Below are 25,366 nucleotides of genomic sequence, written 5' to 3'. Positions count from 1 at the left end.
TATTTCCTTTAACCTCCTGCAGGCAGAGCTGCTCTTAAGGGACCCCATTTCCCTCAGCCTCTTTCTAATCCAGTCTCTTTCTTTTTGTCTTTCTTATGTTTTAGATTCCTAAAGGTGTTTGTGCTGGTGCAAGAACCTCGGGGCGAGCTTGTCACAGAAGGAGAAACAAAATGGTCTGTTTACCCTGCAGGCAGTTAAAACACACCCATGGAAAGCCAGACTTCCAGTCTTGTCTGGAGTTCCCACTTGAAAAATTCAGACCTAAATTCCATCCCAGTACCATTCAGATGCTTGCTCTTTTCCATGGCATGCTACTTGTGGCTCGGATTTCCTTATCAGCCTCTCCCTCTCCTGCCAGCCTGGCACAGCCCCTCTGTCAAACATAACACACACTTCTCCCAACCCAATCCCTCCCAACTCCTGTCACAGAACTGCTGGCTGCCCTTGGATGCAGGGGGCAGCCAGAGAGTCCCAAGCATGTTCTGGTCTGTCTTCTGTCCCCCTCGTCCCTCAGTCCACCTGGATGTACACACTGGTCCATCAGCATTTCACACGGTGCCTTCAGTGCTAAACCTGCAGGTCCTCTCAGCAGAGAGCCTGGAAAGGAGGTGGAAAACCTCCCCTGGGAACAGTGTTACAGCAGCTGGACTGGGCTCTCAATTTGTCAATATTAAATCTGATCCACATGTATTATTCAACATTCTGACTTCCCCAAAAGGTCACTAATACTTGTCAGCCTTTATTTCTCTTTTTTCAAATCCAGGCTGATGCTCACTCCAAGTATTAAACCCCTCTGACCCTGCTGTTTCCTGAAACCCTTCGAGCTCACGTATGTACTTGTTTCCCTGCTTGTTCCCTCTGCCCCCTCCTGTGTCCCTGCTGTTCCTGACACACACACAGACACACACAGACACAGACAGTGGCATTTTGGTTGGCAGCCCTTGCTGCTGCTCACAGGCCCCGTTTGGCTCTCGTTTCAGCCTGCATGCTCGCCCTGTTGCCTTGCCTGCGCCCACCTTCCTCAGGGTCACGTTATTTTGTGGCTGGTGGTTTAATCTCTCTGCAGTTTTCTTTTGGTTGGTTTGTTTTTTTCAGCATTTCAGACCTGCCTTCTCTTTTTGCATGACCTCCTGTGCGTTCTCATCAGTTCACGTTGGAATAATGGAGTTTTTTTAGATAACTAAAAGAGGAAAGGAAAAAAAAAAAAACACAACAAAACTGCACTGTTTCCTTCTCCCATCTTGTCATGGACTGAACCTGGACCCAGCAGCCAGACAGGAATTGTGACCACACTGTTCTCACATGGTTTGGTTTGAAGCAGAAGTAGGATAAGTGATTCTGCACTTTATCATGTCATACAGTGGTAAGAGAGCTACAATATTGCCACAAATCACACGATCTGGACTTCAACTGCCTAACAAAGAGTCAATTTCCTCTCTCAACTTCTCCAAACTTCTATATTCTAACTTGGTTTCCCCTGAATTGTTACCATTGCTTGGGTTTTACAGTCATGGACATGTTTGAGCCCTGCAAGAGTCAGTTGCCACTAAATAGCTCCTGAGGGCTAAATTTATTCATGGATCCACATCTTGTTTGGGGGAATCTACCGGCTCTAGTCCACCTCCAGCATATCCTGTACAATCCCCACAAGTAGAAGAATTTTACATGGAAGCCACTATGGGCAGTGACCCCAAAATGAAACCTCTCAGGGTTTGTTTGCAGGCACGTGAGTGTTGTTTTGCTGCCTGCTGGGCTGTCCTGCAGGGTCAGCACATCAGAACACACCCCAGAATCTCAGACTCTCCATGTTGGGGATGGCCTGGGCCATCCCCACAGAGGATGAAATGATCTTTGAGCTGGGTTATGTGTAATGTTCATAATTCTGTCCCTTTCTCTCCATTTAAGATGCCAACTTTTGTTTTTACAAAGTCCCTTGGTGCTACAGTTCATCCTGTAGCTGTTGTGGGATGGTGCTTAAGAGTTGCCAGCATGAACCAGCAGAAGGTTTGTGATTTAAACACAATCCAGATGTGCTGAGCACAGGCAGCACCAATGCTGGGGCTGTCCTGCTGCAGCACTGGAGGCTCAGCATCCATAAATCACTGCCTTATCACTGCTGCTGCTGTGGTCACTGAGCTGTTCAGATCAAGAGCAGAACGGGATCCCCGTGGCTGGCACCTGTGGCTTTGTGGTCTCCACCTGCCAGGGGATCTAAAGGGTTGAACAATTAACAGGTGTGCAAAAATATCCTTAAAATATTTTTAGCTGCAGTATTTTTATTCTTGTGTCCGATGCACTGTTGAGTCAGCAGCTAAGAATTCATTTTCACCTATTGTTGTGCCATCTATGTAAAAATTAGATCAAAGTTTGCTTTTCTATATTTAATCTGGGTGGACAGTATATTATTGTCAGCCTCTGTGGAACATTGGAACAATTGCAATGTCTGTGTTTCTAAATTGTGCTGTAGAAGGAGCATTAGCTTTAGCTGACTGATTGATTCCTGAAGTTTTAATAAAAGGCCATGTATGGAGTTTTTATAAACTTGGCAAGTAGTTCCCAAAAGCCTGGATCTTAAAACTGATTTAAGGAATAGTGACAGTCATATCTCATAGTCTGCACACGTTTATTCCGCTGCCATTATTCAGGGTAATGAATAATTTTTGTAGAATTTACCTTTGGCAAACGCTGAAGAACTAAATATGTGACTGGTTTATAAAAACTCTGCTTGGATTTACTAATCTTGCCCAGCAGCGTGGACTGTACATCCTAGGAAATTTCATGATCCCCAGCAAAAGTCTCTAATGCCCTTTCTTAACACCTGTAAATAGAGAAGAAACATATTTACTGATACTCAAAGTTGTGTTTAATGCTGAGTATTTTTCAGAAGTTCATTTAGTTTGATGCATATTGTTCTTTGTTTTCCTGCCTGAAATGTCAGAAGACCTAAAAGAAGCCAAATTCTATTTTAACATGACGATGTCGAGCACTTTTTTATTTGTATATGTGTGTGTATGTGTGTTTGAGCACTGATCTCGAGATCTCGGTGGCATCTCAGTGTTGTGATTTCATTGCCAATGTAAAAGGTTCTGGTGTTGCCCATTCATTTCTGGAGACAGAATTCAACCAAATAAAGTGCTTCCATTTGAAAGCGAATATTGACCTTGTAGCAATGAAACAAAGTCATCTGCATATTTAAATAAACATTTAATTCCAGAAATACAGTTTCACTGGGCCCTTTTGATCAGCCAGACAGGAAGAAAAATTAATTTGTTGCGCTTTTTTTCCCAGCAGAAAAGTTGGTGCCTCTTTGCTGGGGTTCTTGGGGCTGCTGAGGTTCAGCCAGCGCTCTCCAGGAGCTGCTGCTTCCCACAGATGTGTCCAGGGGAGAGTGGGAACTTCAATTTGGCTGTGGCTGCCGCTTCAGCCACAGAGAAATTGAGACTAAAACTCCCCAGAGCTGCTCTCTTACTCCTCATTATTCTTCCTGACCATGAGGTGGATTTGAGTTTTGTTTCCAGCTGTAAAATGTACATGGAACAAGTGGATCAACACATTCCAGGAACGCATTCCTAGTTCTCTCTTCAGAAAAGGGAGGACACGTTTTCACTTGTACCTGTTGGCTTTGATTTTGTTTGCGTTTTTTAATATTATTTCCCACTGCAATTTTCAGGAGCAATAATTTGGCTGGCTGTACTTCTGACTGTCCCACAGAGCTGGGTCCCATCAGGTCACTTTGATTTGATTTTATCAAACTTTGACCTTTCCAGCTGAAGAGAGAATTAAGTGGTTGGTCATTTGTTGTTTTGTTGTTGTTGTTTTTTTTTGTTTAATTTGGTCATGTGAGGAGAGAGAGAAATGGGCTGTTGTGGCTGGAGTTGGTGTTGGAAGGGCAGGTGAGCTGTGCTTTTGCAGCAGGAGCATATGAGAACTGGAAACTTCTGGGGAAGATTTCATCTACAGAGAGTTGTACCATGGAATGCCTCTGGTGAATGCTCTGGTTTAACTGCAAGTCTTGGCAGATGTATTTGATGCTGATTGGTTTTCTATTAAAACTCAGGCTGTTGCAAGCCTGGTAAGGACTGAGTTTGGGGAGGGATGTGTGGATGTACAAGTGTGTCCAACACAGCAATGCCTCCCTTCACCAAATAATCCAAAAACCAGGCACATTTCTGTACCTCTGGCTGAGATGAACAATTCCATCCTGGTGTGCAGGGTTGTGAATAATGTGTGTGTGTCTCCAGCTGAGAGAAAAGCCCCCAGTTCTTGGCCAGCTTCTCCATCACCCCTTGGAGCAGGCCACTGCAAAGATCCCAAAAGCCACGAAGATTTGCAGTTTTCCCACTCAGTAGGTGACACCTGGTGGTGCTTTCATATGCCAAATAATCTAGAGATTTTTTTTTTATTTAATACATTCAAGCTGCTACATTTCTTCCACAGGATTTCAGTTGTTCTTTGCCAGCACTAATTAGCATCCCTGTCAGTTCAGGACAGATCAGGGCTGTTGGTGACAGGCTGCTGGTCTTTGGTTTTGGGTAATAATGAATAGGAGGGGGTGTTTCTCTGGCTCTGACTTGGATTTATCTTTCACAGAATCAGCACTGCTGACTTTAAATAGAAACAGCACAATCCAAGGGGTGAGGGAGAGCTGGGGGTGTGGAACTGGGCAAAAAGGGAGAAGAAAATGAAATAAGGGTTTTGTATGGAGTGTTTGTATCACAGTTACAACAAAGCAATGGCTCTGCTCCCCAGAACAGGAGCAGCACACAGGAACTGAACTGGAGAAATGAGGGGAGAGCAGAAAATCTAATACAGATGTTTGCTCCATCAGTCCCCACTGCATGAACAGTTGTTTCAGCTCTCCTTTTTTGCAACTGGCAAAGGGACCTGATAAAAAAGGGAGAAATTATTTGCAAAGAGAACTGGTAAGAGTTCACCATTGGTCTGGCTCCCAGAGCTTTGTGTCTGCTCAGAAGTGTCACAGCTGCCTCCAGTGGAGCTGGAGGAAAGCGAGGCTGCAGTTGGATTTCAGATGACACCAGGATGCAGAACTCACCCTTGAGTGCTTGACCAAGCAGAGGGTAACCCAGAGCAGAGCCAGGGCTTTGGCAGAGCAGCCCTGGAGCTGTTTGTCTGGACCCTAAGCAGCCCCTCCCTGGGGAGGGCACTTCTGGTGTGTCTGGGAAGGTTTGGAGTTGTTCAGTTGCTCAGGTGAGAGGTTTAAGATCCATGTTTAGACAGTTGACTCCAAGCTGCTCAAAAACAAACTGCATGTCCTTATTACCCAACTCCAGCTCTGCTTCTTCAAACATTTCAGCTCCAGCTGAGGCTGCATCACTCCCTTGAGCAGAGAATTCCTGCTGCTCCAGCCCCTCAGGCTGCTGTAGAAACTCTGTTAATTCCCAGTGCCCAGAGTGTGGCATTCCCAGGGGAACAGGCTGCTATGTGTGTTACCAAGGGAGGGGAATGGACCAGCAGGGATATTTGGCCACAGAACAGTGACAGGAAACTCTTGTAGAATCCTGGAACAGCTCAATGAAACTTCAAACCCTTCCCTTGCAAGTTATTCCCAGCATAATATTGTCCGTGAGTAGCACATCCAGACCCTCCAGGCTTTCTGAGGCACACTCAGGTGAAATGAAAGGTGAAGGGAAGTCTGTGAGCAGAGGCTGAAGGGGCAGGTGCCCTCTGAATGGGCACAGGATGGGTTAGTGGCCTCAGGCTTCTCTTGCTGCTGCCCACAAGGATCTGTTCCCACACAGCCTCTGCTCTGCAGGAGCTTTGAATTTTATTTTCTATTTAATTTTCTTTCCCTTCCTTCCCCACCCTGCTCCCTGGAGCTGTCAGCCCCTCTCACCAGGCAAGACAGGCCTTGTTGAATGCACATGTATTTATTGTACCACTTTCAGCACAAGGTCTAACACTGAAGCACAGGAGTGTCATGACAGTCTGTACAGCACCCTCTGGAACACAGACAACACAGACATCCAGGGCTGCTGCAGTGGGGAATAAAGACAGCCTGGAACAATGAGAATCTCAACAGTGGCTCATTCTCTGACCTCCCCTAGGGTCTGGCTGGGTCTAAATAAGCATCCCATGAACAGGATTGTAAAATTAACATGCTGAATCAATTATAGACAAATTTTAAAGAAGTTGCTTTATGCAACAAACACTTGATCTAAAAAAAATAACACGAAGGCCACGGTTTTCTTCTCAAATTCTCCTGTCCTACCCCCTTTTATCTCTTATTCAAGGAGCAGCCTTTCCTTCCCTCCCCCTTCTTCCCATTTTCTGTGAGGAGCTCAGGAGGTCCCAGCTCCATGCAGTGTCTGGCACCACTGAGGCCAGACTTGGTGCTGTGGCATCACCCAGACCACGAATAGTTTGGCTCCTCAGGCCCTGGGAGGCAGCTCTGCCTCCATCAAACTGCACTCAAAGACTTGCAAAGATTCAACTCTTGCCTTGCTGCAAGATGAACAAAAACCATGTGAAGAATAGCCCTGCTGAGGAAAGTGGAGGTTGGTCTTTTTTGTCCTAATTCCTGTCTCTGCTGCATTGGTGGCAGCAGATCTGGGAGCAGATTCATTAAACGAGCCACTGTACACACACAGGACATCTGGAACGACCTCAGCACACAAGTGGGGGCTTGAGCTTGTTCCTAAAAAGCTGCTTCACCAGCCTGGGCCCTGCTCAGCTGGGCCCCTCCCCAGCCCCAGGTGACCCCCTGAAGGGGCTCTGTGTGACAAAGGGGCCCCTCCTCAGCCTCACCCCTCAGCTCTTCACCAGCTGAGGGGAGACAGACACAGGCTCATGGCAGGGTCAGTCTGAGCAAGGCTTTGGGAAGGAAGACTCGCCTTCCAGCTTTGTTGTCCAAAAATGTGCTGAACATAGGAGACCAGACACAAGGAGAAATAAAATTCTGCAGGACTATGAAGGTGTGGGGTTGGGAGTGAAAGGAGAAGGGAATAGCTTCTTTTCAAATTTCTTAGTTGATTGCAACTGAATCTGCAAGAATTTGATAAAGAGCAAAACTAGGAAGTTGTGACAGCACCACCAGCACAAAACCACAGGGAGACCTCGTGGCTTTACTCAGGCTCAAAACCAGGTTTCTCTGGTTGCAACATTGCCTGCTGGAAACATAAATAATATAAGAGAAATGCCAAAAGCAAAACCTGCAAAGGAGCAGAGCTCAGTGCACTGGGGCCAAGCTGGGAGTGCTGGTTTGGTGTAAGCAAAGGAAAGAGGGCTCAGCACAGGACAGCCCTGTGCCTGTGGCTGCAGCCTCGAACCACGGCTTCAGCCAGAGGTGAGGTGCAGAGCTTTGTCCCAGTCTCTCCCAGCACCAGCCCGTGCTCAGAGCCACATGGAAGGAGGAGGAGGAAGCCTGCCTGCCCCGGGAGGGGTGGAGGACATCCAGACCCCTGAGGATTCCCAGCCTCCAGCCCCACAGAGGTACCTGTGCCGTCCCCGCCCTGCCCCAGCCGCACAGATCACACTGCACGTGTCTCTGCTTCGATCTTCTGCTCCCCGTGGAGGTTTTCCAGTTCCTGCACCTGGGCCACGTTCTGTCTGATGGCGATCTCGGGCCCCCCTCCGTACAGGGTGCTCAAATAAACCCACGTCTCCTCGGAGATCTGCCCGTAGTCAGCACCTGCAAGGGACAACGGCAGTCGCCGGATGCACCAGCAGGGAAAGGTCAGGGCCAGGATTTCCCCTCCAAACACTTCCCCCACAGGCCCATCCCAGGAGGAGGAGGCAGCAGTGGTCCCTCCACAAAGCCCCTGCAGTGCCACCTCCTGCTGCAGCACCAGTGTGTTCTCCATTAATCCATGCCCACAATCACATCTACACATCTTCTAAATCCCTCCAGGGGTGGTGACTCCACCACGGCCCTGGGCAGCCTGTTCCAAACCCTGACAGCCCTTTCCATACAGAAACTTTTCCTAATATCCAATCTAAACATTGCCAGGCACAACCTGGGCCGTTTTAGCTTTGGAAGCTAGACCACAAGAGATGCTGAGTGCAGACCACATCAACAGCAACACAAAATCCAAGCTCCAGCACAAAAGGGAATGGTGTAAGGGGCCTGGGGAGCAGCAAGGCAGGAGCTGGGGATCTGCAGAACCAGTCACAGCAGGACCACAATCTGGTCATGCAGGAACTGCCACTGGAGAACTGGCTCACTGAGGGCAGGGGCTGGATAGAGAACTCATCCTCTGCAACACCACCTTGCTCTGTGACTTCACTGTGCACAGCCAGACCCAGTGGAACAGTCTCCTTTACCTTCTAGGAGCACCACAGGCAGCAAGCACCAGCCTTACCCTGCTTGACTTGCACGTGGCCACCTGGTTTCGTGAGGGCAATCTTGGTGTTGTCAATTGGTCCTGGGGGCTCTGCAGGAGAACAAACATGTCAAAAACCATCTGATTTCCTTGATGCCTCCAGATTCAGATGCTTTCCTAACTTCTCGTTCTTGTCCTGCCCTGGGGACCTGCAGGCAGCCCCAGCCAGGACCCAGCAAATGGACTCATTTCCATTCCCCCTCTCCCCCTGACAGACCCCCAGGGCCTGATCCTTACCGTTATCCTTGCCCTTGACAAAGGCCTCCCACTCCCGGAACCACTGCATGCTGATACAGTAGATGACACTTGGAGACTCCTCTGCCTGGAAAGCCTTGTTCAGCTGGGAGAGCAGCAACAGAGATACAGGAAGGATTTAGTCACTCCTGAGATCTTGGGGGGCCCCATCCATTAACTGTAAGGCAGCCTTGCCATTCTCCAGAAGAACCCCATGCAATTCCTTCCTCACACCCTGTTCCTGCTCACCAGAGCAGGCACAAGACAAGGATGGTTTCACCCTTTCTGTCTGCACAGCATTCTCAAACCCCAGCTGCCCCTCTGCCCTGGGGAACCCCCAAGCCAATCTCCTGGCCGTGCTGTTGATCACGTCCTGGAGAACAGGCAGGAGTTTTCCAGGTCTCCATTTCCCACCCCTGCCCTTTGCCTTGCTCCCAGAGGCTTCCCCTGCCAACCTTGATGAAGGTGTCGATTTCGATCCTCCTGCGCTTGGCCAGGGCCTCGATCTCCACTTGGCAGATGGAGCACACGTACAGATGGTTCACAGCAGGGCCACCCCCAAACCTGGCCACAGGGAGAGGGGGGAATGGAGAACTGCAGCAGAGGGGAAACTCTGCCCAGCCCTGCATCCTACACACAGCGATTTTCCTACTGCTCCAGACACTGGTGAGGGAGGTGCATCTGCAGCTGAGGGCACAGAGCTGCCTTTACTCAGCCACACTTTTGCTCTTCTGGCTTAGCTCTTGCTGTCCTTTTGGGACAGGCATTGGTACAGCTCATCCTGGCTTAGATCAGGACACCCTACAAATACTGGGAGAAAGAATGGAAAGGTCATATTCACCTGTTGTAGAGATATTCCCACACGTTTTGGGGCAGAATCACAACCAGGTCATCAATGTAATGGTATTTATTAGGAGGGATCCCTGTGGAGGAAAGGCAAGTGGAAGAGTTAATCAGGAATCTCATTATTGCTGTGTACAACAAATAAAAAGACAGATTTTCCTTTCTGAGAACTCTGATTCTGGAATCTGCATAGTTTTGTAATGGAAGACAGTCATAAGTTCATTAACTGTGGAGGTTTCTTAATCCACAGCCCCAATTTCTAATCAAGTGCTTCATTTCCAATTTAGAAGAGAGATCTACAAACACCAAATGCTTCCCAGCGTGGCTTTATGAAAGAGCAGCAGAGTCAGATGTGGTACCAGCTCCCTTCTGCAGCTCGTGCTCCCTTCTCCAAACAAACCCCGAGGGCCAGGCCTGCTAACAGGGTAACACAGATAAACCCTGCCCTATCTGCTTTCTACAGGTTTGTTTTTAAACACAGAGAACTGAAAACTGTTGTTTCCCAGTATTAAACACTCCCCCAGGCCTCCAAGCAGCAGTACAATGGGCAATTGTCTCATCCCTCCCTGAGCAGGCCAGAGTTTCTGACAAAGAGGATCCTACTGTAGCTTCCCCATATCAGAATGGGGAAAAAAAAAAAAAAAAAAAAAAAAAAAGCTGGAGCTTTTCCTGCATTTGTTAACACACCAGGAAGCATCAAAGGTGCTGCCCCAAGGTCCAGCAGCCTTACCTCCATGGGAGCACAGAAAGGTGTGGTTGGTGATGGGCCCAGGCTCAGCAAAGGTGTTGAATTTGTTGAGCCACTCTCGAGAGATGTAGAACTGGAGCAGGCTGTGCTCCTTCATGCTGGCCAGGGACACGACCTTCTGACGCTCTCGCACAGCCTCCTCACTGCTTTTCCTGCAGCAGGGAAAAGAGAACTCCACTTGTGAAATGCATTTCCAGGTGTTCTGCACCCAGGAAGGGGCTGAGGGCACAGCTCACCTGTAGAACAGCACATAGGCCTCTGCATTCTGCACCACGGTCTCGTGGACCTCGGTGACGTACTGGTCGTCGAACTCGTACCACTGGCCATTGATGACGTTCTGGCAGTAGGCAATGTAGTGGCCACCTGGAACAGAAAGCACAGCACTGCTGGGATCTGCAGGGCAGACAGAAGGCAGGCCTGGGATAATGTCAGCAGCACAAACAGGATTAGCTGCTGGCACAGAACAGAGAGAGAGACAAAAAAAAAAAAAAAAAAAAAAAAGATAATTCCTGTTCAGGCAAGCTTTGCTGGAGCAGCAGAGCTGGCACTGTCACCCTGATTTGCCTTCCTTGGAAGAGCCTCTCAGCAAGACTGAACAGTGGGAAAGGGTTGGAGCCAAGCCTGTGGGGAGGCTGAAAGAACTGCAGGGGATCTGTCAGAAGCTGCTCAGTTCAGTTTCCAAAGGGCAGAGGCTGCTCAGGCTGAGAATGGAGGGGGGTCTGATGCTGCCCTTCAGCCCAGCAGAGCTGCTGGCTACTCCTGGCCACACTCCTCCCATCCTGCTCCTCTCCCAAGGACTTACTGCCAGCCGTGCCGTGGTGACAGATGACTGACAGGAGGTCGTAGGTGGTGATCTGGGACACGCACTCCTTGGCCAGGAAAGGTCTCAGATCCAGCCCTTCCAAGGGGAAGGACACATGGCTGTTGATCTTGAAGGAATACATCACCTCGTGCCGGAACCTTTTCAAGTGGATGCAAAGGATCTAAAAGACCAAGGACAGAGGACACCAAAGGGCAGTTTTGCCGTGGAAGCTCTGGGAGCACAGCACATCTCTGTGTGTCTGATCTTTGCAGGAGTTCTTTGCCTGTTTCTCATGAATCCTGCTGGCTCATCAGCTTAGACTGAGAAAGTCTCTTCTGATCTAAATAAAGGACTTTGCCACCAAAAAAACTGTTGATTTTATTCTACCTCTGGTCTCCTGACCTCCTCAGTGGCTGCTAGAAGAGAATCAGGAAACAAGGTACTTTTACCCACCTCTGGGAGCCGGAGGACTTTGCAGTACTTTACTCCATTCCGCAGCCTGAGGGAGGAAAAGAAACGAGCTGTGAGGACTCTCTACAGCAAAGGCATAGCTGGGTCTTGCTCACATTGGAACCCAAGACAAATCCTGAATTCCAGCAGAACTGTCCAGGCACAGGACACAGCAAAATATCTGACAGCAGTACAGAGAAACAGAATTCCAGAAACAAAACTCCAGACATGCAGCACAATACAGATAACACCAACTTACTTCTTACACCGTTCACAGCTGTACATGTTGTCCCCTGCAGAGAGAGAAGAGAGCCATTATGCAGCTGCTCAGAGCACACAAGGCTGTCACAGCTACACTTCCAGACCGAGCAGAGAAAGCAGATTAAGAACCTTTGGGGTAGGCCAGGATGAGAAGAGATCAAAACAACTCCTCTCAGTAAGTGTAAGCAAGAACGGGATGCATCCAATTAGCAGGAAGGATGAGAAAGTGAAGAAACTGAGGAGCCACAGAACTCAACCAACCAACAGCTCTGCCTACTCCTCACTGAGGACACTCACCCAGATTTCCCACCCCTGAGCAGGTAGAAAAGTTCCCTCCTGCTCAGAGATGCTGAGCTGCCAACTTCTGGCACTGCCAGTCTCTAATGACACACCAAGGCAGCATTTCTACAAGATTTAATCTGCCTGCAAAATGCATATGGAATGCTCCTCTATGCTGTCAGACTCCAACAAAAAAAAACTTACCCTTCAACTCATCTGCTGCAAAAAAGGCAGCAAGGCAATCCTCCAGTGTCACCACAGGACCCCAAAACCAGCTAGGGATACAGGACACCACAAATCTGCAAAGGAAAAGGGATTAAGGGTTATAAATAAAATAGCTGAATGCTTTGGCACATAAAACCTCAGGTGGATGATGAATTTCCCTCTAGCTGTAGGTCCTAAGCTCATCTCACATCCCAGAGGAGCAGGGAAAGCACAGCTGCTCTCACTTGATGCTCCTACTCAAACTGGAAATGATTTGGAAAACTACACCAGGAATTAATTTGCTCTGGAGGGCAGGTTTGAGGCAGCAGTGAGGAGTGATCAGCTGCACAAGAGCTCTGAAGGTGTGTGAGAGATGTAGAGGAGCAGTAACAACTGGTCCACATGAAAAAGCTCAAAGCCCTGTGAGGTACCACACACTGTCCTCCAAGGAATGGTTCCAATTGACATCCCAATGTTAACACCACTGGTTAGGCACAGCTGCCTTCCAGCACTGCAGGGCAAATCCCAGAAAAGAGAGGTGCTGCAAAGGGAACACACCTCCGGATATACTCCATGATGAAAGCAATCCAGCCTTGTGAGGCGTAGTTGTCCCCACATGCCCCTGTCTTGGCTGGCACATTTTGGTAGATGGCAGAGTGCAGCTTGGCCAAGTCCTCTTTCCCTGGGATTGGGAGTGACAGGTCCTGGAACGTCTCCACTGTTGTAGAAACCTGGAAATATCCAAGAGGAAGAGATCTGGGTTTCCAGTGTGTGTAATGGAGCTGGCACCTGACCTTCATCACCTTTTATCACTGCTTGGATTTATCCTAGGCTAGAAACCTGAGCTGGCAGCAGGAGCAACTCCCTGTGGCTAATTATTCTTCCCTGCTGTCAGCACTGACTTCTGTCATGAGTTTTGTAGCACTGGACTCAGTTTTCTAAATGAATACGATACTGCTGGGTCAGCTCAGTAACATGGATCAGCAAACACAGAAACACATCTCCTTGGCGTGGCAGATTCTCACACCTCCCCTGCCATCACCTATCACCACGTTAGCAGGTGCTGCATCCCACAGGGTTTGGAAAGAGCTGCACCACTCCCTAGGAAGAGATCTACAAGCACAAAGGCTGTGCTGGGTGACTGGGAGGGCCCAGGACACTCACTCTGTCACAGGTGAGGCACTGCACCAGGCTGAGGATGGAGCCGTCGAAGATGTCGGAAATCACGCTGCGGTAACGGAGCTCTTTCTTCTTCTTCCCAGAAGCCTGCATCTGGGCTGGAAAACAAGGAATGGCCTCTCAGCCTCATGTCTGCAGAGTCACACAACCCCATAAGAACACGGGACAAGCAATGTCCTGATGTTCAGACCCCATTCCAGGGACATGGTGAGGCAAGTTGTGAACAGAGAGGGAGGACTCTGCTGCTGTGTCGTACAAGGGAAGGGCAGCCAACTGAACCAACACTAGCTGGCTCTCAGGAGGCAGAAACTGTTGTACTGGAACTCCTGTTTCCAACCTTCTACATGTTTAAAAGCCTGACTCTTCCACAGACAATCCCTGGTTTTCTGAGGTCTTCTGACATTTTGTTCCAAGCTTTGCATTTCAATTCCTCTCCCCCTCACCTGCCTCTGTACTTTGTCCTTTTTTTTCCCCCTCTGACATTTACCACGTGTTCCCCAAGTGTCTTGCACTGGAGAGGACTCTCCACAGCAAATGCAACGTTTTGTTTGACACCAAACCCTGTCCCCACACACACGTGCAGGCAGACAGAGTGGTTTTCATGCAGCCAGAACATCTGCAGCTGTGCTGACCTCAGCCAAGGGGCTGAAGAAAGAATGTCCTCATGAAGCAGCTGGAGGGACAGTGGTACAAGCACAAGCCATTGTATTTGCAGACTATGCAGCGTTGAGGGATTTTGATTTGCAATTTGCTGTGGGATGAAGGGACCAGTTTGATAACAACACAAGCCAGGCTCCATTCTGCAGCCTGACAGAGCTCCCAGCACTGCAGGGACATCTGCAGCCCTAATTCCATTCCTGTAAGCACAAGATGTCCAAGAGGCAGGAAGCTCTGTCAATAACAACATCTTACAGTTCTCTGGCCCACATGCCATGAAATTCAAATCTGGCAGACAAATGTTTATGTATCTCCACACTCTCCTAAAGGGACAGAGCTTGTGCCTGGGACTTCAGAGCCATTTCATTAATGACAAACACAGCACACAGGTGCAGACATGGATCATTTCAGGCTCCAGTATAAGAACACACTAGAACATCGCTGTGGCCAGAGCTTGACTTTATCTGCAGGTTTACTGCAGTCTTTGCCAAATACTATTTTAGAACACACTGATGTCCAGGGGAACCAGCACTTTTTACATCTGTTAATCAAGAATTCTGATAGATTCCTTCTCTCCCCTCCTCTACATGCTCCTCCCTTTGCCTCCCATCAATCCCTCTTTGCACTACCTTTCTTGAGTATGTAGGAAGGTCCAAGCCTGGCAGGACTGGAGCGGGGAGGACTGCTGGAGAGCTTGGAGTGCATTTCATGGTGGACTGGACTGCAAGGGCGCGAGGAGCAGCGCACATAGGCATCATTGTCAGGTTCTGTTCGGGAGAATAGGGAGGGAAAAGGGCACTGGTGAAAATCCCAGTGATGAAAGGCAACTCCACTGCAATCTGTGTCAGCCTAGCTCTGTGTTCCAGCACAGAATCTTTCCCAAAGCACAGTTCAGTGTCCATTAACTGTTCTGCTTGCACAGGCTGGCAGACACAGCTCCCTCAGTCACGGGTGAGAGTGCATATGGAGCTGTACCTAACAGCTAATAATTACATACTAAAACCCCAAAAAAACAACCTGCCGTTTTTTCACACTTACGACTAATTAGTTTTTGCAGCTTGCTCCTGTAGCCCTAATCCACACAGACAGCATTGCTGCCTTCAGTGCCAGCTGGCAGAGTAAGACTCTTACATAAAGAAGCGTTGAAAGATTGGATATGTTCAGCTTTGAGGTGACTCCACACTGCTGCTCTTTTCTTTTCCCTGAGACACAGAAATGCTCAAACTGTGCCTCTCCCTTTTCTCTCTCCAAAGTCCACAGTCTAACATTAGCAAATACCTTCAGCCATGCCTTTTCCACAGCTAGTATTTCCCCAGGCCAGCATATCAAATAAAGAGATGTACACATACCAAACCTTTCTTCTTAAAAGGCATCAATACAGAGTTTGCAGGCTTGGCAGAGGCAGCTCTCACTGCTGTGCCTCTACTCAGCTCACAGCCTGGCTAAGCACCTTTCTGGCTCACCAAGTACATTACAAAAGCAATTGTGCACAAAGGCAGGGACTGAGGAAAACCTTGGATGCAAAATCTTTTGAAACACAGAGAAGGAACAATCACATTATGTATTTGCCATTGCACTACACCACAGTGCATGTGGAGGATGGTAACACATCTTCCTGGAAATATCCCTACTGGAGGAGGGGTGTACCTGGTGTCCTACATGGGCTGGCAGGACAGGGAGCTGGCAGCATCTCAGGTGAGGCTCTGCCATCGACTGGCATCATCGTAGTGTCAACATCTGCATCCTCATCCACCTGCTCTGAGTTGCTGCGCCGATGGCCGCAGGAGAACTTTCTGTCCTTCATCCTCTCTTTCTCTGAGATCCCTCTCCCTGCTTCATCCTGGATCAGCAGCTCTGTCTCTGCCAGGGAGCTGCTGCCCATGCTCCCTGAGGTCCGACTCTGGCCCTCCCCTTCACCCCTGTCACTGCTGGAGTCACAGGAGAGGAACTCATCCTCTGAAGGGCTTCGGTCGCCCTCCCGCTTGTCCTCCTGGTCACTGGTGTCCAAATCCCTCGTCTCTGCAACAACGGGTTCCTTCAGTTCCTCGTGGAGCTGATCCATCAGGCATCGCAGGAACTCCTGGGTGTCCTGAAAACCAAGATTCCATGTCAGTATCCAGCCAGAAATGGGGCAAATGGAGATGGCTCCATTCACAGCCCATTCCAAGAGTGCCCACAAAGGTGAGTCTGCTCTGCAGCACACAGACCCAGCTAAAGCAGGGCCATGCACCAAAGGTGTCTGTTACAGAAATGCTTTAACTCCTAAATAATTCAAGGCCAGATTTTTTTATCTGAATACCTTCAGCTGACAGACTTTGAAAAGTCAGAGAAGAGCTGTAGAAGGCAAACCAGGAGTGAATTTATCAGGAGTTTGCCACAGGTAATAGGGGAAAAAGCAAGGTGAAACTTGATGAAAATAGCAGAGCCTGGAGAACAGACTCCTCCCAACAAACACATCCTAGGAACACTGACTTCTGCTCATGGCAAGCCACCTCTTAGAGAGGGCAGATTAAAATCTTTAATAACCAGGGAGAGGAACCAAAACCCAAAGCCATACAGTCTAGGTGCAAGCTCCTACATTCATAATACATGGTAAAAGAGCTGATACATTGGCTTCAAAGGAGCTGCTGGTATTTTGACAGCTGCAGAAAGTTAATTACGACGTTTCAGTTGTTTTATGAAGTTTGGCTTTCAGCCTGCCCTGCCTACCTTTCAAATTTATCTCTTCAGATCAGAGTTTTCCGAGCCAACATATTTCACATCAAAGACAAATATAGGAGTTCTTTCATTAATCATTATTTTTATTCTTTGTTTTGATTTCTTGTCACTATCACAGTTTTGATGCACTGTCACTTCTCTAGTAAGTTTTCTAATCATAGTTTGTTATTTACATTTTGTTATAAAGAACAAACAGAAGAGCTACGCTGATAAACATTTCAAAGGAAAAAAAAAATGATAGTACCTTTAAATAAGACTTAGTTTTGTTGTAATTCCCCAGAAAAAGAATATAGAAGATTCCTGTCTTTGACTTTTTAGTGCAGATTTATCCAGGTTCCTCAGCTCTGACATGAATAAATAATACCAAACTCCTATAGAGCAGATATCAGTAGATCTCAAAGCTGATTATAAAGGATCTGACCACTGTAATTTCAGAGGTGAGCAAGCTGACATGAGAAAATGAACTGATTTGGTACCAACAAGCCAGAGGCAAGCCTGGAGAAGACTCCAGGTCTCCCAAATCCCACCCAAGTGCTCTATCTGATCAGTGATACTGACACAGAAAGGCCATGACCCCTGAGCTCAAGCTCTTCCCTCTGAACAGAAGCATCACCACTGCAAGAATTAAATTCCCACTGTTTTTGGAATAATGGCATGGGTTTTTTCAGGCCCCACCTGCTGTGCATAGCCTCGGAACATGGGATTGACAAGCTTGATTCCATGGGATAAACTGCTTGGAACAACATAACTTGGGCTGTTCAGACATGGAAAAAGAAAAAAGAAAACGTCAGTTTGCTTATCAGGCCTGGAGCCAGCTTGTCTAACAGGCCATAACAAAGGGTGTGGTGTGTAGTTATAGAGGACAAAAGATAATTATGCACCTGCAAAGCCTGAGCAGAGATTTCTGCATGAGCTGGGTGACAAACAGACCAAGAGACAGAAAACACCTTGCAGTCATTTCAGTGTGTCTTTCCAGAGAGATCCTTGCGCAAAACACATTTCACTTACAGCTCTGTCACACTCTGAGAGTGGAAAGTGATTCTTTCCAGAGCAGAGTTTAGCAATTAGTTGTTTTGTTTGATTTTTCAGCACCATGTCTGTCTCAAAATCGGGGCAGGCTGACCACCACTAATCAATGTTAAAATGACATGATATTTCTTCAAAGCCTGCAGCCTCCTCCTCCACAAAGACACAGTTCACCTTGCTTCATATCTTACTTATTCCTTAAGTTAATAATGAACTTGAGGCAAACATGCAATGCCATTTAAATTGCTGTTTTGATGGGGTTTAATTTATTGCACAGAGCAGAAATCTTCAGATTTACACAGAGCTACATAATTTTACACTGTCCTTTGAACTGATCTAGAATTTGAACCAATAGCAAACGTTTCCCAAAACGTCCCCTGCATTTTCCACACCATGTAGTAAAAATCTCTGAATCACTTTCTTCATCCAAATCATCAATTCCTCTGCTAATCAAGAGCAGTGCAATTAAGTGCTGGTCACTGAAGTCCATGTAAAATACCAGGAGATAGCTCCAAGTATTCCCTTACTTCATCGTTTTTTCTTCACTGCCAACAGGGGAACTACATTTTTTAAAAACTTCTCCTTTTTAAAACTGTAATATCAGGAATGATTTCTTTTCACTGACACCAGTGTGCCCACTTCATCACCAGCAGCAGGACATGGGATCTCCTGGATCCTAGGGAATCCTCACATCCCCATCCACACAAGGAGTGAAATCACTGCCTCAGACAATGCATTTGTCCCTGAGGATCAGATTTCCTCTCTGCTGCTGCCAGACTCAGAACTAACACACCTCTGGGGCCTGGCCAGGTTAGATCAGGGGTCAGCACGCACCGTTTCTTGTGCCAAACCTCAGACACCAACTTCTGGTAACTTTTGCACAGGGCAGGTTTCTTATCCGTACGGACCAGTCCACCACATTCCAGGAAAAACTGTGTGAGAGGTGGGCTACAAGACAAGGAAAAAGAGAATTCAGCCCACAGAAATGTCTCCTCTGCTTCTATTTATCAAATCTTCATGCAGGCCTTATCAAAAGCATGCTTAAGGTACTGATTTTAAAGCAAGGGAAGAAGTGATTCCAGATGCAGATGTGACTCTTCACTTGGATGAAATGAAAAAAGCTGACCTGAACCTGTTCTCAGTACAGAAAAGATCCTGGAATTAGTTTTCAGCAGGATGGCTAGAGAATATTTTAGGATAGACTTTATTAAAATGATATCATTGGGAGAATAAAGAGACGTGACACGGCTTTCTCTGGGATAAATAGTTTCTGTTGCAACAGAAATGATGAAGTTTTACTTCTGGCATTTGTCTAAACATGAGCCTTGTACACAGCCACGAGTTGGCTGGTCCCTCGATTTCCTACTGTAACACTTCTGCCCTAAAAAATTTTTTTTTGTCCCCAGCCTGGCTAATGTCTCTTTGCAAGACTCATGAATGTTTCAGATCAGAGGTGACACTTTTGATATTTAGTGAAGTCAGTTAAGACAACACTGAAAGCCCTAATGCCTACCAGTTTGAGAGAGCCTGAAGTGCTGCATTCATGTAGCAGGAGTTCCCAAGATTTTTCATTCCAGTAAGGCCTAAAGCACAAACAAGAGAGGGATGAATCACTTTCCAGATGTGCTGCTTTCTATATTCCTTCCCAGGGGAGGAAATCCAGCCCTTTCTAAGCAGTCTCTACATTCTGCTGCCAGGAAACCTCTCAGTGCAGGTCCTACAGATTGCAGAGATGCCCTGCCAGCCCTTCCATCAACTCAATGCAAAGTTACCTCTTGGTTTCAAATCATCATCCTCTGATTCAGATTCGCCTTCATCAGCCACTGCAATCGGAACAGCTTTCAGAGGGTGAGCAGGCAAAGGAGAATCCTAGATTAAAGACAGAGAAATAAGGATCAGTCACAGGCCTGCTTTGAAAGATGAGCTGTGAGAGATATTATCTTACATATAAATCAAGCCTGCCTTCAAGAAAAACAGAAGAAGGAAGAACAGGTTGCACTGTCTACCCTTCTCACTGAGGCAGCAGGGAGTGGAATTAGTGCCATTACTGCTTCCAGTACACGTGATAAGAAAATTCAGGAATGAGCAGCAGTGTCAGAAATATATTGTTTTCTGATCTGAAAGATCATGGATTTCCATGGACCACGCATTGGAAATGAAAATGTGACAGACAGGTTCTTCTCACATGAAATGTTAAAAATAAATTTAGAATGAATATTCAAGTCATAGAATCATCAAAGAATGGTTTGGAAGAGATCACAAATGTCATCTAGTTCCCACCCCTAAGTCATTTGTCTTCTTGCTGGGAGCCCCTGTAACTCAGGACTAGTGGTCCTCTGGCAGCCACTTTCAGTGAAGGCCCCCCCATCACAGCCAACACTGCACCACGGCAGAGATCACTTGGCTAATTTCACACCAGGCAAAGAAAACCTTGCCAAGCCCTCAGCCCTGTGTGACACTGACCCACCTGCTCAGGGAACTTGACAGGGGGTGAGGGCGGGTGAGGCGCCAGGCGCTGCTCCAGGAACACTTCCTTCTCACAGGCATAGCACCACACACGGAACGTGGTCAGGTTCACCGTCAGGTTGTGCTTCTTGGCCTGGAAATTAAAAAGGAAACAATACATCTCTGTGTTGAGCTCTCCTCTCAAGCTCCTCTCCTCTGTTGGCTTGAGCTGGAGCACAGGACTACCAGAACATGGAACAGGAAAAAATCCAATTCTGTCTGTTTAAATGTGGGGAACGGAGGAAAGCTCACCTGTGCATGAAGTGTGCTGTGGTCAGCAAAGGACTCCCCACAACCAACATAAGGACAACCGATCTACAGAGGGGAAAGAGCCAAAGCACAATGGGCACATCAAGTTAGACTCTTCAGAAATCAGTCTGTAATTCCACACCCAACAGCAGCAGCAACTTCAGAATTATCTTTCCAGTTTTCTAACCTGTTTTTTATTCAGGGCCCAGAACAAGATGGAAATTTAGAACTGATTGAAATTTAGAAGTGATTTAAGAAAGAAAACTCGGAACCAGGTTTGCACCCAGGCAAAGTCTCTGTTCCAAGGCCATTGCTCCAACAGGGATCACATCTGAGCAGCCCCAAGCCTGGGTACTCCTGTGTAAAAATAAACAGTCCCTGCCTGCCTGCATGTCCCATGGCATTCCCTCCATCCTCACTTGCAAGGTGTCACCCTGCAGCCCCTCCACAGGTGCCAGCAGACACAACACCCACCCAACAACCAACACTGGGGAATTTATCCATTCCTACTGGGAACAGAACAATCTCTTACAAGGAGTGAATTACTACATCTTGTCAGATTGTGACAGTGTTATCCTTTCACCTAGAGAGTCTCCTTGGAATCCATCAAAAACCACTGTACAGTTCTACTATGAGCCCCTTCTTTGCTCCCCACTCTTTTTTTCAATATAAATGCAATTTAAGTGAAGTCCCACCACATTATGCACACAAACAAGCCATTTTTACCTGAAGACAAGCCCAGAGGTTTGGTCCCACAGCTCCACAAGACTGGCAAGTCCCCTGCATATTCATAATAAAAGAAAGGTTGTTTGCTTGGTTGGTTTTTAAGTAACCAAGTGCTTGAAGAGTGAGAAACTTCTCTATGAAACAGCCCAACCTTCAGCTCATAGTATTTCATTCCTTTACACCACACTTCCAATCAAATACACAATTGCACCAGTTTCACTAATGACACATTCAAGCAGGATAAAATGACTATGAGAAATTTGTGGGGTCACGAAGGGTGATTTCATGGGACATGTGGGTACATCAGTGGGAGAAGGAGGGTCTCCCTCTGGAGATAGGCAGTGTTTTCCTCAAAAAGCAAACATGCAAATCCATGCACAACAGCCAAAAGGGAAAGGACTGAGAGCCACAACCCTGTACCTTGGATTTGTGCAGGAGATCATCCCTGGTCACCTCTCCTATGGAATCCAGGTGAGGACAGATGTCCCTTGTATCCCCCATTTTCACCAACACTCATGTGAGGAGGGTTTCCTAGGACAAAAAGGATGGCTCCTTTCACTACGTGTCAGATTTGTTCTCACGACTGTAAGAAGATACGTGGGGACATTTTTTGCATATTAGAGTTCCATATCTATCTTTAAGGTTCAGAGACTGAAACAAATCTAAACCTGGAGCCCCACAAGCTGGCACAGTCTGGCCCCACTGCTGGGTGGCTGCACTGTGGTATTGTAGGGAAGGAGCAAAGCCATGAGGAAGAGAGAGAAGCAAATAAAGCTAATAATCCATATCATGGAATGTGCCTTCAGAAATGCTGGGAGGTGCTTGGCACAGCTTCAGCTGCAAAGATACAAATCTAATTAGCTCATTTGCATACAACTCTGATGAAAAGTGAAAGGTGGTGCAGCCCATGGCACCAGTACTTAGCCTGGGGTGTCTATGAGCTTCATGCACCCAACTGTGCTGATCTGAATCTAACATTTCCTTGTTGCACTGCTTCATCAAACATTAAAAATATGATTAGTTCTAAATGAAGCTGGGCAAGAGGGAAATAGACTTAAATGAACTGTAACACCCGATAAGCAGGCTTCAGTCTCTGAGGAATTTACCATTTCATGAGTAGATTTTTAACAGTATGAGCCACATAACTCCAAGTGTGTACAAAACATAGCAACCCACTGTTCCACCCAGCTCATACATCCAAGCACAAGAACAGATTATTTCATAGCTCATGAACACAATGAACATTTTCATGGTGGTCCATGGATATGTAAGAGACTTTAAACATGTCTCAGTAACATGCAGCTATAAAAAAATTGAAAAATTTGTGTTTCTTAAGCATATTTTAAATAACTTTGCTCATGGCTGTTAAAAAACAGAAAAGAAGATAAGTGATATTAATAGCACAGACAAGGACCCAAAATATTACAGCTGGCTGTAAATGAAGCAGATGTGAAGAGCCCACATCATTGCAACAAAGAAGTGGAAAAATCTGCTGAACTTGATGTTAATGACTCCAGCAGCAGCATGGCTGCTACACTCTGGGTTTTTTCACATTTTGAGGACATTTGAAACAATTCCCAGCGTTATCTGGTCTGAATCACTGACAGCAGGGAGAAAAGAAAAAAAAAATTAATTGAGGCCACATAAGTAACACTTATCTTGGGAGTGGAAAAGCTTGCCTAGCACCTTGTCTTGGCAGAAGATAAACCTCAAGGATAATTTTACAACGTTTTCCCAGCACTCTCTAGAACGGAACAAACTAATGGGAGGAGCAAAGGGAGAAGAAATCATATGTGCATGGTAGAAAATACCACAGTGGTGCTGACCTGGATCTCAGTAACCTGTGAAGAGAAGCTTAACAACAGAGCAATTTCGTGCAGGTTCACCGAGAAGGAACACAGCACGGTGTAACACATGTTGATTTAAAAGAGAAATGACAAGAGCACAGTATGAGTTAGTAGCTTTGACTAACACATAAAACTGGGACATTTCAGGCTCTCAGTTCCTTCACCAAAACAGACCCCTTTCCCCATAGGCATCAGCTGGTACAATTAAAAAAAAAGTATCAATGCTACATTTCACCATCATTGACTCCTTATCTCTCTCCCAGATGTTCCCCAGAAAATCTAATGAACAAAATACTGTTTCAAAATTAATTCCAGATCCCATATCTTCACCAGCTTAAGCTAACTGGGAACTGCTTTTGAAGCACACTTTGTTAAGTAGAGTCTTCTGGATGTGGATGGTTTCAGTGCATTCTGTGGGACCACCCCTCTCCTCAAAATTAAAACCATGTCTTTAGACTTTCCAGCACTGGGGTGCTGATCTTCCCACACAGGGCTTCCCTTCCTGAACAACACAGGGAAAACCTCCTTTTTGCCTCTCAGCCCTGACCACACACACCAGAAAAAGGTTTGTGATTGTTCAGAAGGAAATATTCAACTTCTGCCTTCCTACGACTCTGCCCTAAGACCTTCAGCTGCCACACACAGCTCTAATTCTGCTCAGGAAACCAGGAATTTCATAAAAGCAATGCCAGAGAGCTGAACTGTGCTTGTCAAAATGTACTGTGTATGATGGGAAAAGAATTTACCCTAAAACAAGTCCTTTAGCCTGTCTTTCTCAAGCACCACTGAGGGAGAACAGTACACGAACATGTCAGAACAATTCCTCTGTAACTGCAACCTACTTTCAGTCACTTCAGCTGCTGCCAAACCCAGCGTCTCTGCCTTCTACAGGAACGCATTTCTAGGTTTTCGTTGGTCGTGTTTTTTTTTTTTTTTTTCTTAAAACAACTGTGTGGTTTTGTACCAAAGCTAGAGCCAGCTGTCAAGAGTTTCAGATACAAGCAGGCTGACATTCTTCAGAGCAACTGCACAAATAAAAGAAATCTTTGCACTGTTCATCCACAAAACAACTACCAGGTCTGGTCTTGCATAACCTACCAAGAGAAAGAAGCGTCTGCAGTTGTGCTCCAAGACGTTTTATACTTGAAATACTGAGGAAAGAACTATTTACCGAACTGCCCTACTGACAATGCAGGAGCAGAAAGCAGGTGCTCCTGGCTCGCAGCTGCATTAGGTATGGGAAAACCAGGAGGTTTATGTGCAACACGCAAAGGAGAGCAGGTCTGAACACTGATTTATTATGGGAGGTCACGACACAACTACTCACCTAGAGATTTAGCTTTCAGGCAAAAAAACACCTGCAGGAAATCCCCCCTTGCCCGCTATGTCGCTCCTCAAGCGCAGCAGACCCCCAAAATACGAGTCCTCTCCTGACAGACGCTACAGCTGCCGGACACGAGCGAGGCCGACCAGAAACAGCCTAAAGCCGCAAGGTGTGCCGCTCCCGGGGTCGGCACCAGGCCCTAGGGTGGCCCCAAGGCCGGGGCACGGCAGGATCCGGGCCGGAGCCCCCGCGGCCGCTGCTGCATCATCCCCGGCGCGGCCCGGCCGCCCTCCCTCCGCACGGAGTGACACAAGCACAGAAGAGCGCGGCACCCGCCGCCCCGGCCCGCGGCCCTCGCTCACCTGCGGGATGCCCGGGCCGTCGCCGCCCCCGCCGCAGGCCCGGCCGCCGGGAAGGGCCGCGGGCCCCGAGCAGCGCAGGGAAGCGGCGGAGCAGCGGCGGGTGTCGCGCAGGCCGGGGGAGGAGCGGGGGCCGGGCCCGGCGGGGCGGGGCGGGGAGGGACCGAGCGGAGGAGGCGGTGGTGGCACTGACCCCGCGGGGGCCCGAGGGCTCCCCGAGCGGTCGGGGCTCAGCCCCCAGGGCGGCTGCTGGAGGGGTGAACCTCGGCTCCTTCGGCCGGGGACCCAACAGTGCGGCTCGGTGCCTCGGTCAGCGGGGAGCAGCCGGGTGAAGGAGCCACGTCCTGCTCCGAAGGCTGGTCTATAAACCCCCGTGTGGGACCGACTCTCCCCACGGCGCCTTCTCTGCACGGCGTCCCTGACAGGCAGCGGCCACCGGCGGAGGCTGCGCTGCCGGGATTGCGAGACACGGAACGAGCCTCGTGACTTACACAAGGTCTTCCCGGAGAAGACAGCGCACGGCCCAGTGCGGGCACGAGGGCTCCCGGCCGGCAGGGCACGGAGCGCCGCCGGCCCCGCGGCTCTCGCCCGGCCGGGCTGCGGGCACAGGGGCGGT

General features: G+C 47.9%; 1 protein-coding gene across 5 annotated transcripts; it reads right to left on the bottom strand.

Annotated features, from left to right (window-relative positions):
* Nucleotides 1-5,869: 5,869 nt before the first annotated feature.
* On the bottom strand, nucleotides 5,870-25,363 carry USP20 (ubiquitin specific peptidase 20). 5 transcript variants are annotated; one of them, XM_066332732.1, is made up of 25 exons: nucleotides 24,395-24,718; nucleotides 21,641-21,751; nucleotides 21,221-21,274; nucleotides 20,498-20,560; nucleotides 20,208-20,339; nucleotides 19,513-19,609; nucleotides 19,254-19,323; nucleotides 18,575-18,688; nucleotides 17,390-17,468; nucleotides 15,644-16,085; nucleotides 14,626-14,763; nucleotides 13,325-13,437; nucleotides 12,719-12,891; nucleotides 12,161-12,255; nucleotides 11,676-11,709; nucleotides 11,420-11,465; nucleotides 10,967-11,147; nucleotides 10,401-10,527; nucleotides 10,147-10,316; nucleotides 9,415-9,496; nucleotides 9,029-9,137; nucleotides 8,577-8,679; nucleotides 8,319-8,390; nucleotides 7,454-7,648; nucleotides 5,870-7,127 (listed from the first exon to the last, which is right to left on the bottom strand). In XM_066332732.1, the coding sequence occupies exons 2-24, from the start codon at nucleotides 21,719-21,721 to the stop codon at nucleotides 7,488-7,490; spliced, it is 2,736 nt and encodes a 911-aa protein (XP_066188829.1). In that variant the 5' UTR covers nucleotides 21,722-21,751; nucleotides 24,395-24,718; the 3' UTR covers nucleotides 5,870-7,127; nucleotides 7,454-7,487. The 5 variants fall into 5 exon arrangements, with proteins under 5 accessions (XP_066188829.1, XP_066188828.1, XP_066188827.1 ...); XM_066332731.1 differs by lacking the exon at nucleotides 24,395-24,718 and adding an exon at nucleotides 25,242-25,363 and having other exon boundaries at nucleotides 5,870-7,648; XM_066332730.1 differs by lacking the exon at nucleotides 24,395-24,718 and adding an exon at nucleotides 24,754-24,903 and having other exon boundaries at nucleotides 5,870-7,648.
* Between the last annotated feature and the right edge of the window lie 3 nt (nucleotides 25,364-25,366).

The sequence above is a fragment of the Sylvia atricapilla genome, chromosome 19 (genome assembly GCF_009819655.1).
Source record: "Sylvia atricapilla isolate bSylAtr1 chromosome 19, bSylAtr1.pri, whole genome shotgun sequence".
NCBI classification, from domain to species: domain Eukaryota; kingdom Metazoa; phylum Chordata; class Aves; order Passeriformes; family Sylviidae; genus Sylvia; species Sylvia atricapilla.
This window is presented reverse-complemented; position numbering and strand designations above follow the sequence as displayed.

What these genes read in the sequence shown, in the direction of transcription:
- USP20 (XM_066332731.1), bottom strand. Translation starts at nt 21,721, where the DNA reads ATGGGGGATACAAGGGACATCTGTCCTCACCTGGATTCCATAGGAGAG. An exon ending in AAGTCCTCCGGCTCCCAGAG is followed by an intron (nt 11,148 to 11,419) that starts GTGGGTAAAAGT and finishes TTGGTCTTTTAG; the next exon opens with ATCCTTTGCATCCACTTGAA. An exon ending in CCACGTGCAAGTCAAGCAGG is followed by an intron (nt 7,649 to 8,318) that starts GTAAGGCTGGTG and finishes TGTCCCTTGCAG; the next exon opens with GTGCTGACTACGGGCAGATC.